Below are 14,259 nucleotides of genomic sequence, written 5' to 3' on the forward strand. Positions count from 1 at the left end.
ATTTTCTTTATGCATGTCCTACAACATGAGAAAATTCCATTTTCTTTGGAGTTGCTATTTAAGTAATGTGTGCCCAATAACTACAGTGCAGGCAACTGTGACTGCGCTACAGGATCCACAGGTGAATGAGTGGAGTCACATCCAGCCTGCACAGAAACCAAACAACATGAGAGCAAGTAATGTTTTAGAACACTTTGAGTAATAGATCGGTTCAAATCCTCAAAGTGCATGTCTACAGTTTAGCTGGTCCATTCCAGTCTGTAATGGATTGATTCATTCAAAAAGGCTGGGAGAGGAAGGACCACGTTGGGGGTAAGGGGTTAGAGTGATTGTGCAGGATGATGGAGAAAGAGTGAATGACAAAAGGAGTGAAGGGGACAGCTAGACAAAGGGGGAAGACGGAAGTCAGAAGAGGGTTAAAAATAGAGAAGATTCTTGCGATGTGACCAGCGGCAGATCTTCCAGTCATCAGTCAAAGCTGACTTCTATTAGAATTGTCACTGGGATTTAATTAAGATGATTCTCATCTGACAGGCTTGACTAGCGACATTACTTACAGCCGCTGTGGGTCTGATGAGAACAGGGAATTTGCCACAAATGCCCACTTCTAGTAGTAAAACATTGATTAACTCGTTTCAATATTTATTTTTGTTTGGATGTGATTGACTTGCAGTTCGCAGTAAAATGGGGTTTTGTAATCTCTCTAACCTTTTCCTGTTGATATCCCCGATTATTCACTTTGAAGAGCTTGGCATGTTACTTTTACCCTTGGCCATTGTTGCATCACCTCATGCATATTAAACTGTCAGCCTCCCACAGTCTGCTGTTAACCGCCAGGCTGACGTGGCTTAAATGAAACGTAGAGGACCCTGTTTGTCTGCAGCCCCACCTCCAATGTGCTGACTCCTGTAAACGATTGGTTACTGAGCGCCTCGGTGTTTCAGACTCAACCCTCCAGTTTGACATGAATTAGATTTGATTGCATTTTCCTCAGAAATGCTGATTTAGCCATTGATTTGTGCGTGTTTTTGCAGCCGTGTCATTTGTCTTCACTCATTCTCCGCGGCTGCAGAACCCTGCCTCCATCATGGGCCGCAAATGGAAAAAATAAAATGTTCCTACTTCATTTCAGTGCTTGAAATATGTTTGGTCACAATGCCCTCAAATAAAGGCAAAATTACACTTCAAGGCAGTGAGTACGAAGAAGAATTTCTGCAGGCAGGTGAGCAACCAAAAAACTTTTGCACGATGGTTGAAAAATTGTTTTAGAGCTGCATCCATTTTTTTAAGGAAGTGCTGCATAGCAAGTAATTTCACTAATAATCAGTTTCATGGCCAGTTGTGCTCCGTTTCCTTATCTTTTTATGTCAGGAATAGATTCCAAGTTGTGAATTAGCATTTGGCTTTTGTTCATTAAAGCTTCCTCCATTTGGCCCTCAAGGTATTAATGCAGCGCAAGAGACTATGATCAATTTGGAAAGATGGTATTGATCGTCTTAACTTCAAGTTGTTATAAATACGTTTTTATCCATTTGAAAGCAACAAATGTCCCTTCAGTTTTTTAGTACCCCAATTAGATGGAACTCCAATTCAACTGCTGAGACCCATTTATTTTTCAAAAAGCTGGCCAAATCCGCGGGGCCAACTAAAAATGAATAATGGTTTCGTAAATGTAGCCAAGTGGAGGTGATCCTGCGGCTTTTTGAGACGGATTTTCTAAATATGGGATTAATTCTGAAAAGGCACAGGGTCATGTATATTTATACATTTATATCAGGTTTATCTTAATACATAAATTGTTGGACCCCAACACTGTTGAAGCTTAAATCACAACTACCCCTACGGATGGATTAGGGCTGTCTGCGGGTGAGAAATGGCGGCCGTGGTGCAGTGGTAGGGCGGTCGCCCTCTGATCGAAAGATTGCAGATTTGATTCCCACATTGCCCGCCCATGTGTCAAAGTGTCGTTGGGCAAGACACTCAACCCCAACTTGCCTCTGATGGAAGGTTGGCGCCAGTGTTCGATGGTATTGAATCATGTGTGAACCCATTCACACATGAGTGTGTGAATGGGTTTGTGACTGTAAAGCGTCTTGGGCCTTCGAGGAAGGTAGAAAAGCGCTATACAAGTATTTGGCACACTAAAGAAGGATTTTCTTTTTTATGACTTCAACCTAGAGTTGGCCTCGGCAGCGTGTCTGCGTTTCAACATTCAAACTTTTGCATAGATGGATGTGCATATTGTGCATAGAAAATAAAAGTGTTTAGCTGATCACCGCTCACTCCACGGCAGCGCAGGCTCTTCCTGGAAGGGGCTGTTCCTCACTTTGTGACATCACAATGTGAGAACACACTCGTTTTTGTGGATTGGGAGGGACTGGTGCTCAGAGTGCAGGTTTTTAGAGGAATACTCAGAAATGGGCGAACGGATCAAAATACCGCTTTGGGGTTGTTTTTGTAAGGAATGAACATTATAAAACACTTAAAAACTCAAAAATTTGATGTTGCATGATATGGGCCCTTACAATAAAAACCCAACCCACCCATCACCAATTCCCACTCCCTTAATTAAAACATGCAACCCATGACCCCACACACAATGATACTTATAAAAGTAACTTCTAAAATAAAGTTAGGGCTTGGCTCTTCTGTGAGGAAAGAGTATTTGGGAATCTCTTCATACCAGGAGCCAGCTCCGCCACAGTGGCCACCCAGACCGGGACAGCAACGAGGACAGAGGGGTAAAAGAAGATTATTTAAATAAGAAGCCCCAAGATCATTAAAACATCTATGAACCATTAAAGGAATCGTGAAATCGTTTCTGAAACGCACAGGGAGCCAATGCAGCGATTTAAAAATGGGTGTAATGTGTTCCTCTCGTCAGAACTTAGTAATAGTTGTAAATTTGAAAGAGACCAGAGAGCGGGGCATTAAAGAGGATTCAAGAAACACTAATACATCTACAACAATACAGCCTTTCTATAACCTTCCTCGGACCCGGACAACCCAAAAATGTGGTGCATGTGACTTATGATTATGTAGTAAAATACAGCAAATGATGAAGCGTGATGTAGGTAATTTCATGATATGGCCAAGGGTGTTGCTTGGACTTTTAACCAAAGTAACTTCATTGTTTTGATGTTTAGAAGACAACTTAAAGGGAAAGAAACATACTCTTTATGGCCATATGTTGAGCTTCTTTGTTTATTGTCTCTCTTAGTAATTATTTTTATTTTTTAGGGTTTGTTTCTTGAGCAAAAATAAGCATGTTTGCCTTAACTTTCCCTCTTCGACAGACGCATCGATGATGACCTGGGTCGAACTCATGAACTGGAGCATTCCACCATCAAGTGCATGCGGGGGATTCTCTACTGCTACATGCGGCAGGCAGATAAGGTGAGCTTGTAGTCCAGAGTTGTCTACCTCCTCAGCTCTGAAAACTGGAATTGTTAGAAGAAAAGAGCGTCAGTCTTTGTAGACGTCTGAAGCGAAATCTTAGTAGGGGAGTTTTATTTTTGAGGCATAGTTGCAGTGCGTACCTTAGAAAGCTGGTCTCCGTCATTGACCCTGACGACCTAATTTAGAAGAGCGCTTTTCTGTGTCTTAATTACAAAGCTGCGTTTACACAGTTAATTACGCAGAGCTGCGTTTGTTACGGCCCCGTCTCCACCACTTATGGAGAACATGCTGCTTTTATTGAAGATCTGACACGAGGCTGTGGCCGGCTGTATACAGCAGCTGGGACTCGCTCTGTAGTGTTTGAAGAGAGAACATAGGAGGCTGTTTTCGTAGAGAGTTTGTGTTTATACAGAGAAATAAAACGGGAGGGAGTAAACTGTTGCCACATTTGGACTTAATTAACATCTCAGTTTGAGCGCTTCTCTCAGGTACACCTGACGCCTCGTCGCAATAAATCATTTCAACATCCACAGAAAACAGACTTCTGTGATCGGTTGGGTCTCCTCCTCTGTAAATTCAGAGGAAAAGTTTCAGGCAAGCGGTCAGCAGGAGAAACAGTTTGGAGCGGATCATTTCACAGGCAGGAAATGAGGCTTTTGTTTGTGTTCCCAGCATGAAAGATCTGATTAGGATTAGGTAAAAAGGGCATAAAGTGCTTTATTAAAGCCTTCCGTACAGGGGACACGGCACGAAGGAGTTTAATTGACAATAGTCTACAACCAATCAGGATGCAGAACACAGGGGGAAAAAAAAGGTTCATTGCTCTAAAATAATTTAGCGAGACCGTGAATATTGAACTGCGATATATGGAGGGAACACTGTATGGAAGTCAGAAAGACTTTCAGCAAAGCTCTTGTGTGATGGCCGTGGTGCGGATGTAAAGCGGTCGACCTCTGATCGGAAAATCACAGATAAGGTCCCACCTTGCCCAGTCATGTGTCGAAGTGCTCTTGGGCAAGATACTGATCCCCACATTGCTCTTGGTGGTTACAGGTTGGTGCCATGAATGACAGCAGATCAGTGTGTTAATGTGTGTGCATGGGTGAATGGGACCTGGACTGTTAAGCACTTTGAGCCGTAACCCTTGTGCTATCCTTGGCACTTTAATGTTGGGAGTTGGGTCATCTAGACCCACTAGACAGTGGTCTGAACCTTTTTTCTTCAATGATTTGTGATCTTCACTGGTTTCCATGGATTACATGATATCTTTCCACCTTTATCCACCTTTGTCATGGTTGGAGAACACGTCAATGTAAGGGTGGGGTCACCTAAGATAGCACAAGGGTTAAAAGCGCTTTTTATAATTATACCCCATTTATCATTTTGGGCAGAAATGTCATATTCTTGTTTTGTCAACAGTTTAGTTTCATAGGTCACCACATACACATTCTTATCTTTTATAACACACAAAAACCAAAGGGAGAATACATTGAGACATGCTGGAGATGGGTTCTAGACGCTCACTCTGAGAATGTTTCTGGAGGTCATTTGCTGCATGATTCTCTGATTCTCTGACCAGGGATGGACAACTCCAGGCCTTGAGGGCTGCATTTTAGCATGTCTTTCAACATACCCTGCTCTGGCATGTTCTAATAGGGTGGACACACCTGAACCAAGTAATCAATCATGAATAGGGCTTGGATATATGGAAATCATGCAGACACACCGGCCCTCGAGGCCTACAGTTACCCATCCCTGCGTGACACGCCTTTTAGTTCTCAATTTCTTCACAAAAAACTTTAGCGAGAATGAATAATGTTTCAACATTTTTTGTCACTGACCCCCTCTAGCATTTTGAAAAACAAAAGTGCCTCCACTGAGCCCAGCTGATGGCCTGTGTGTGGGTAAACAATCTGTAAATCAGAATGTTGTAGAGGTTCAGGAAGTGTCACTTTGATCAGGAGTCCAAAGAAAAACAGTTAAAACACCTCTCCCCTAAAGCGTTATTGAGATGATGAGGATGGATTTTCAGGGGGCTTTTCATAAATAAGTTTTTAAAGAGGCCAAAATGCCCCTAACCATGGTGTTAGAGACTAACAGGGTCAAATGGAAGACGATCACAATAATACGTTGCATTTTTGTGGGTGAGCTTCTTTCCTCACTCCAAACAGCACTTTATGCCAAATCATCGTTTGCTTTCAGAGAAATTTTGCTTTATTGTTTTGTTTTCACTCATTTATTTCTCTTCCGTCTGGTGTCATAAAACCAACTTCTGTTTTTTCTTCTCCTTAATTTTAGATTAAAAAGCTTAAAATTCTTTATTCAACCCCCTCTGAAGTCAAACTTGGTCAAATAATTTCTCTTTGTCCCATAAATATTTATTTTGGGGGGGGGGGGGGGGGGGTTGATCATTTCCAGCTCATGTTGACATGGCGATCTGCTGCTTTCAAACTCATCACCATGAAGTCCCTTGACTCTGTGTGAGCAAGAAGGAGTCCTTTCCACAAAAGAAGGTTTTTGGAGACCCAAACCGGCGTGCCCATTATAATTTGACTGTGCACGCTCACGCAGACACGCTGTGGGACGGCGGGAAATGGACCCATTTCAGAATAAGTAGGACAGAGGCTCTTTACTCTGACCTGAACACAGTAATGTGTGAGGAAAGACAGGAGTCCAAATGAGGTAACAAAAGGTTTTCTGAGAAACGAAGATAAAGATGTTAAAAGAAGCCGCAGCATATTGGAAAACTGGGAGGCAGAGGAAAAATGGAGACAGTTTGTGGAGGGTAATGACTGAGCGAGCAGAGACAGAGGTCCGGGAAAGAGAAACAAACGAGGTAAAAATGGGACAAAGGGGCAATTATTTATAACTGCTCGACAGTGTTGGCGGCCCAGCTGTGATTTAGTGTGCAGCTGAGTCGATGCAGCAAACCACCAACAAACCGCTAAACACAAAACCTAACGGTTGTGGAGAACCGCTCACAGTGATGCCGTAGTTTGACCGAAAACTGACTCACACACAGGTGAACTTCAGAACGGGTCACTGAACCTCAGAAAATATTGCGACATATTTGAAATATTCAAGCACCGTGCAAGTAAAATATTTGATTTATTCATACATATATCGCCATAAATCGCTTCCCTGCTATCTTCAAGGCCTGAAGGGCATTACAGTCTCACACACACACACACACACATGCACACAAACACTTATTTATGGATTGCAGCAGAGCAGCCATGCACCTGCTACCATACCAGCAACTTATAGAAAAATAGGAGCTAAGAAAATGTAAAAAAGACTAAGTTGAAATGAAAGAAGAATGATTTAAAGAAGATTCTGCAAAAGATCAGCTGGGTTTGATTTGGAAAAAGGCTCTGACTCTGGAGAAATGTTTCTTTTGTACTTTATTAGATCAAAACATACATCAACAATTCTGTTTGCTATTTTATTCTTTAGTGATTTAATCGACAAAATGCGAGGCATATTAGGCTTTTAGAATATTGGCTGTTTGTCTGTAAAAGCTTAGTGTGTCCTCATACCCCATCAGCAAACAGATGAATGTTTCTTTCAGTGTTTTCTGGCTCTCTCTGGGAGCTCAGACCTCCTTTTCTCCATGTCTATCTTCCAGGTGGAGCAGTTTAAACAAGATCCCAGTCCCTCCACATGTCTGCACTCTGTGTTCAACGTGGACACCGGCGATGAGGTCTACTCCAACAGCGAGTACCACCACCTGCAGGTCGGCGCAGCCAAACCCAGCTGTCTGGATTTCTGGGAATCTTTCTGCACACAGAACACAGAGAAGGGATCCGTACAGGCTTTTGCAGTTAGAGTTAGCTTCAACGGCAGGTGTCGAGAGTTTCGGGTTGGAATGTAAATCATGTTGAATACATAAGGAGTGAAAGTTGTTTTTTAGTGAACGGTTTCAACACGTTCACCTTCAAGCTGTTGATTCTTCCACCATTATTGATGAGGCAGCCCAAAGCCGCAGGCCTAATAGCCAACATAAAGCTCACGTCTCAGAATCTACTCTGTATAGGAAATCGAAAACAGCTGCCTTGACAAATTTGAGGCTAAGAGACGGAGTACAAATGATGGTCTTTTTCTTTTTCTTTTTGAGACGGTATCTGAAGCGCTGATTCCCTCCTGTCCCCGCTTGTGTCCTCGCTGCAGATCGATGCCGTTTCTCTGTTCCTGCTGTACCTGGTGGAGATGATCTGCTCCGGCCTGCAGATCATTTACAACACGGACGAGGTAAATAAACGACTGCAGAGGGGGTCGATCGTGGACCCCTGCAGACTCACTTCCGCATCGTTTGTTCAAATTATGTCAAAAAGGACAATAAAAACACATTTTGAAAGTAATGTTTATTGAAAAAGAAGAGAAAATATACATGTCAGTAGAAACAGATGTAATTTTTTTGGTTAATCAAAAATTCCTTGGAGTCATGACTAATTGAAACCCTAGCTGGAAATCACAAATACAGGAAACCATAAAATAGCTTTTTAATAATTCTGTTTGTTTTTAAAATAAAACTCAATGATTGCTTCATATTTGATTTACTGTGTAGTTATTTGATGGTTAACCTATAACACTTAAATACGTCACATAATTATTCTACAGAAAAATCATATTATCCATAAAGTGATCAATCAAACGGATTATTTATCAGGTTGAAATGGAAGGATTTAGTTGCTTTTAATTAGTTTTAAATCATGTATAAAGAAACTTTATCCACAAATACCAAGAAAAATATTTGTAAGAAAAAAAAAGAAGCCCATATTTAAAGCAGTAATATAACAGTAAATGCAGAGAATTTATGAAACAATCTAGAAAATGCCATGAAAGGCTCAATAATAACTGTATTTTTTACAAAAAAATCTATCAAAACAAATCATGATCTGTGACAGTTTTTTAATTGATTTGTGAAAGTTTGTTGTAATAATTGAGAGTCTTATAAAGGAGGCAGATATATACAGACCAAAAGTTTGGACACAGCTTCTCATTCAAATAAATGGGAAGGTTTGTCTGTACTGTGTGTGTTTGTGTGTGTGTGTGTGTGTGTGTGTGTGTGTGTGTGTGTGTGTGTGTGTGTGTGTGTGTGTGGGTGTGTGTGTGGGTGTGTGTGTGTGTGTGTGTGTATATATATATATATATATATATATATATATATATATATATATATATATATATATATCAGTCAAAGAAAGTCCACAATGCTCACTTAAATTACTTGAAACGTTAAAAAGTAACAATAAATTAAAATTAATTGAAAATTAAATAATCAAAATCAGCCATTACTTTTGAGTTGTTGATTAACAGAATAAAAATAAAAAAAAATGTTGAAAAAGATGAAGAAATCATCAGTGCAAGCTTCTATAAACATTGCAACAAAAACAGTGATAATGATAAAACCCTAAAAATATGTGTTGTTAATCCTTTTCTTTGTAATAGCTCTCAAATGTGCAATGCTCTAGCTCCGTCCCTGACTAGTGGAATCCATGTCTGACATTTTAGAAACCAATATTGTGTGACATTGTGTGAAGGCATTAAAAAGCGGTTTCTTCCCAGTGAAAAATCGGTCCTTCAATTAGAAATGTTAGTTTTGACATCGTTTTTAAAGCCAGATGAAGGTGAGAACGCTGTCGTTTAGCAAACATCCTGCAGCTGGATCACCAGATTCTTACTCACATTTATGGCTTCTCCACCTTTATGCTTCCTGTGAGCGGCTCAGTCGGCTTTCACAAGCGAACTGTTTACATTCAATCTTCTCCTGGGATTCCAGCAGGTAGCGTCTTATTTGGCGGCGTAAGTGTAAAGCGCTTTCCTCTAAACTTGACGTATCTGTCCGGCGTCGCTTTCTGTCGTCTTTATGTTCGTCTCCTAATAAAACAGCTGCGACTGGGCTGTGAAGTTTACTGGGCTTGTTTTTGCCACAGCGGCGGTAACATCATTAATTCCGTCCCTTTTTACAGCCGCCTCATTTGCTGCTTTACTTAACGCTGATCTTTGAGGAGAAATCCATTTGTTTACCAAACGGGCCCTGCTGAAGTCAGCTGTGACTGTCTGATATTAAGCAGCTAATGGGACTTCCCCTGTTTTTCCCTTTGCTTTTACCCCCAACAAATAGTGGCAACAGTGTGGAGGTTTTTCCACAAAGGTGACTGGTTTTTATAGATTAAACTGCACTTACTAGATTGCAAATCGTGTCCGCAGACTGTTATTAACTAGCATCCGGTCTACAGAAGAGTTTGTGCTAATGAAACGGCTTTCCCTTGGACTAATTCAATCACAGCTGTATTTATTGGTTTGTTGTTGGCTGCCACGGCTGCTCGTGCCCACATCGGTGGACGGAGCTGGAAGCTGCATTGCAGCATTTTCCTGCTGCACGTCCTCACAGAAGATGCTCTATCGACCTCCTTCCCCCGTGCCATTTTCCATCTCACACTGCCTGAAATGGAGGCACTCATTAGTTTGTGTATTCCTTTCTTTATTTTTTTATTTTGCATCTCACACAGGTTTAAACCGCATTTGTGTCAGCTCCCTTTTGCAAATGTGTCTGTGTTCTTAGGAAAAGCAGCATTGGCAGGCAGAGGGGCTAGTTTGGCTGCTAAGCAGAAACATTCATTAAGATACCATTAAGATACTAAAAACTCTGCTTCATTAATCATGCAGCTCATAAAACCCCTTAAAAAAAGAGAGAGAGGCGGCAAAACACCTTTTCGCCTTTCATAGCTTTCAAGGCTTTTTTTCCCTTCGTATGTTGCGTCCCCACGGCTTAAATCTGCTCCCCCGTAGACCTTTTGGGCTCTTTCCTCTCAATTCTCTGTGTTGGATCTAAGCTACACTTTTTTAAATGCACTGTTAAATTTAGTAAACCTGTGAAAAAATCCCCAAAAGCAAATGGGATTCACAAGGAAAGCAAATATTTTCACTTTAATTGGAGTAACGCAACAAGCAAGCTTGGTTGTTGTGGGTCTAAATATTCACTCTCCACTGTTTAAATAAAGCCTGAATCTGCAGGGAGACACTCTCACCTTGAGCACTGGTGAAACATTTGCTCTCTTTATCTTTTTCGACCTAGCATGGAGAGAATCAATCGCCTCACTACAGATCAATACCACAGGTCATTTGTTCCTATCCATACCAGTTCAACTGATGATGCTGCACAGGATGAAATCCTGCACTGTGTCTTGCGTTCATCACCTCGGGCTGTTTGACTCTTGCTTGTTTTCTTTGACAGGTTGCCTTCATCCAGAACCTGGTGTTCTGTGTGGAGAGAGCCTACAGGGTCCCTGACTTTGGCATGTGGGAGCGAGGCAGCAAGTACAACAATGGCAGCACAGAGCTGCATTCAAGGTGAGTCTGGACAAAAAAAGGTTGGCCCAGCGAGTGAAAGGTTCAGGTTTGGAGCAGAAGAGATCAATTATTGTTTTGTTTTTCCAAATGTTGGAACCCCAAAGACCCAAAGAAAGGAAGTGTTATGTTCCCTCCAGGGCAGCCAGTGAAGCTGAAGTTGATGAAGCTAAAGTTTTAGTCCAACTACCCTTACAGGTGGATACGGGCTGTCTATAGGAAAAAATGGTGAGAGGCATGCAGGTGGCACGCACAAAATATCAAGATTGTAGACCGCTCGATGAGCCCATACGGAGAAAATAAATTGGGGTGAAGTAGGCGAGATGCAGACTGCGTAAGGAGCCCGTTAGTGCTGTTCACGTGAAAAGTGTGCACTCTTTGCATGCATCACTCATCCCTAACATCCCACTCTCTTCTTTTTTTTCTGTTCGGTCCAACAACCAATGTATGAAAACATAATTAATAAAAAATAAAGTTTACCCTCAAATAAAAAAGGGGTTTAGACAAATGTACCCCTCATGTGTCAGAAGATTCCCAACCTCCTATTGTAACTATAAAATCTGTCCTACACAAGATCTTTCAGGGTTTTACTCTCTGACTTTTAACAGTCATATCTTTATTTTAAAGGTTTCTGTATTCATTGTCATTATGAATTAAAGCATGATAAAGAATTTGGAAAAATAGTCCACTTTCTTCCTTCAAAGAACTGAAAAATCTGTAAAAGTTTTATTCCCAAACTGATATTTTTGACTTCAGGTGGGAATCTGACATCTTGTAGCGTCTACTGAATCATAACTGTAGAGCTGAGAGCTGTTGGAGAGAAGCTCCTCAAGCCAGTATGTGAAATGCTTTGCTTCCCATCAGTGTTAAGTTTGAAGCATATTTGCCATCTACTCGACGCTGGAATCAGCACAGCTTGGCAACAGCCATCAGCAAGCAAATAAGCACCATCGAGGGAACACGTTACGGCTCCACCGCCGGAATGCCTAACTTGGATGAAGATAAGAATTCTGAAGTACATGTTCAAACAGCACAAGTCTTGTGAGCCAGTGCAGAGAGCTTTTGTTACCTCCACCTAACTGATTTATCATCCAAGGTCGAGCTGGCCTGCCTCCCCTCCTTCCATGACTTGATAAAGATCCTCAATTTCTGCCATGGCTTATCTCTGGGATGCATGTTTTTTTCTTTCTTTTCCCCCCAACAATCTGAAGCTATTGGCAGCAGCTCAGCAGGACATCCTTGAGGAAAGATAACAAACTCGATGTGGAGGAGTTGATGCTCGGTTTTCCCCCCTTATGGCCATGCTTAGGATTTCCGCAATTTGTGAAGTACTTCATCCGTGCATTTGCGAAATTAGATTGACATGCCTTATGCAAATGCCGCTGTGTGGCACTGACGTATTTAGGACGATCCTGTGTAAACAAGATCTGTAGAAATGATCAAATCCGGAAGTGGTTTCTACTCCCACGCTGCCACCGGGCAGAAAAAGTCTGAGAGGAAACGAGCTGGAAAGGGTTTTGGCAGAGTCTCCATTTGTCCACATCAAATCCAAGTTTTATTTACTTCTGATTCATGTCCACGTCGCAAGGGACGGACCGAGACTTTTATGTAAAGTAGCATATCCCAGCTTATAAACATCAAGACGTTCTGCAGCCCTAATGAGTCATAACATGAAAATTAGGATGTTATGAGTTTATGAATATTTCATTTTGTGGCAGAACAAATTGGAGCCATCCAACCTGCAAAAAAAATGGCGGTTATTATTATTGGAAATATTAACTTTCCTCCTGATTTGACTAAAAGCACTTTAGTCACAGAACATCTCCTTGAACTTAATCTAGTTATTAAAAACAATTCAAAATTCTTTAACCCGCTTTTTAAATTCCATTCCTGTCAAATAGATTGAAAGAAGATCCACTGGATCTCTTTGACTCAGACCGAGAAATGAGTTAAGAATCATGATTATCATTTTCTTCAATTTCTAAATTATTTAAGCCAGTTAGAGCTGCTGGTGTTTGGCCTGCGCGGAAAAACAAGGATGTAGACCGCTTTCAGTGAACCTGTAGACTAAAAATGTTCATGCATATTTTTTCTATAGTCATGCTTGAAGCGACAGGTAGTGAACACTTAAACAACACACAAGAGTAAGTAAAGGGGAAGTAGGTGGTCGTACAGACTTTTCATCTTTTCAACCTCCCTGTTTACGTGATAAGTGTGCACTCCTTACATGCAGCCTGGTGGTTAGAAATTAGAACATCAGAGCGTTGTTTGTTTGGGCATCCTACGGATTTTGGCAATGTTTTTTAGAAGGTAAAAGGCTGCTGATGTTACTGAATTGCCATGGCTGTTAAAATTCAGGTCAGAGTCCATGATTACCCCTAGGTTTCTGACTTGATTTGAAGGTTTTAGAGACAGAGAGTAAACAGTGAACTGCCAACACTTTCTCGTTGTTTCTGTGGACCAAAGACGATGGCTTCAGTCTTGCCTGATTTTAGCTGGAGAAAGTTGTTTTGCATCTATGCATTGATCTGTTGGATGCAATAACTTCATGTATTAACTAGCCAATATTCACCTGCTGTTAGTGACACATAGATCTGAGGATCATCTGCATAGTTGTGATAAAGATATGTTATTACTGCGAATTAACTCACTAGTGACAGCATGTAGAGGGGCGTAATTCACATTATCCCCACAAATATTCCACAATACATGTTCCACAATGGTACGTTCCATTTTCATAACCTCCCTTGATGGAGATGCAGCCGCTCTTCTGTACGACCCTTCACGGACCCGTACGACCCAAAAACATGCAACACCTGTAAAGGTCAACCCCATACGGGTGCATTCATTCTTGACTCTGGAGCAAAGAGCTGACTAAGTTTCTGCAGTCACTCTGCAGATTTTAAAATAAAGAAACCAAAGTTACGATATAGATATCAATGTTAATACAATACATTTTTATCCTAAAAAAAGACATATTTACTTTTGGGATCAGTTTTGTCTTTTTTTTTACTTAGTGCAGCTATTTATAGGTTTGGATAAGTAATGTGTTTTAATGTCAATTTTTGTTTTATGTACAATTATATTTAAGCGTTATTTTAACAGATATTACCTTGTATATCAAAAAAAGTTGGACAGAAAATGACTAAAAAAATAACTACAACTTGCAGTCTCATCTTTTCCGTGTCTTAATGACCTCAAGTTTATGGTCCGACCCTTGACCTCAAGAGAAGTACTTTAGATCCAGCATCTTTGTAGAGTTTATATAAAAAAGGTTATAGTGATATTTTTTGCCATTTTTTGGTGATGTGTTACCATAGCAACTAGCATCTTGTGACCACAAGGCAACAGTTTAACTTTGAGTATCTGCAAAATGATTTGAAGTCCCCGCTGAGCACAAAATGACATCTACAGAGGCAGAGAATAAAACTTCCTTTGAGTGTCATAAGTGAAGTTAAACCTGTTGCAAAGTGGATGATGGAGAAGCTCGGAGAGCTGATGAATGTG

The 14,259-nt window shown here is 41.0% G+C and overlaps 1 protein-coding gene across 3 annotated transcripts in view; it reads left to right on the top strand.

Annotated features, from left to right (window-relative positions):
- phkb (phosphorylase kinase regulatory subunit beta) overlaps positions 1 to 14,259 on the top strand; it is a 108,746-nt gene that overhangs the window by 16,855 nt on the left and 77,632 nt on the right. For all 3 annotated transcript variants that reach the window (XM_011494103.2, XM_020700795.2, XM_011494100.3), the window contains 4 exons: positions 3,297 to 3,396; positions 7,028 to 7,135; positions 7,570 to 7,650; positions 10,640 to 10,755. In XM_011494103.2, the coding sequence (XP_011492405.1) occupies positions 3,297 to 3,396; positions 7,028 to 7,135; positions 7,570 to 7,650; positions 10,640 to 10,755 (405 nt within the window). The remainder of the gene's footprint in view (positions 1 to 3,296; positions 3,397 to 7,027; positions 7,136 to 7,569; positions 7,651 to 10,639; positions 10,756 to 14,259) is intronic.

This window comes from Oryzias latipes, chromosome 3 (genome assembly GCF_002234675.1).
Source record: "Oryzias latipes chromosome 3, ASM223467v1".
Lineage (NCBI taxonomy): Eukaryota > Metazoa > Chordata > Actinopteri > Beloniformes > Adrianichthyidae > Oryzias > Oryzias latipes.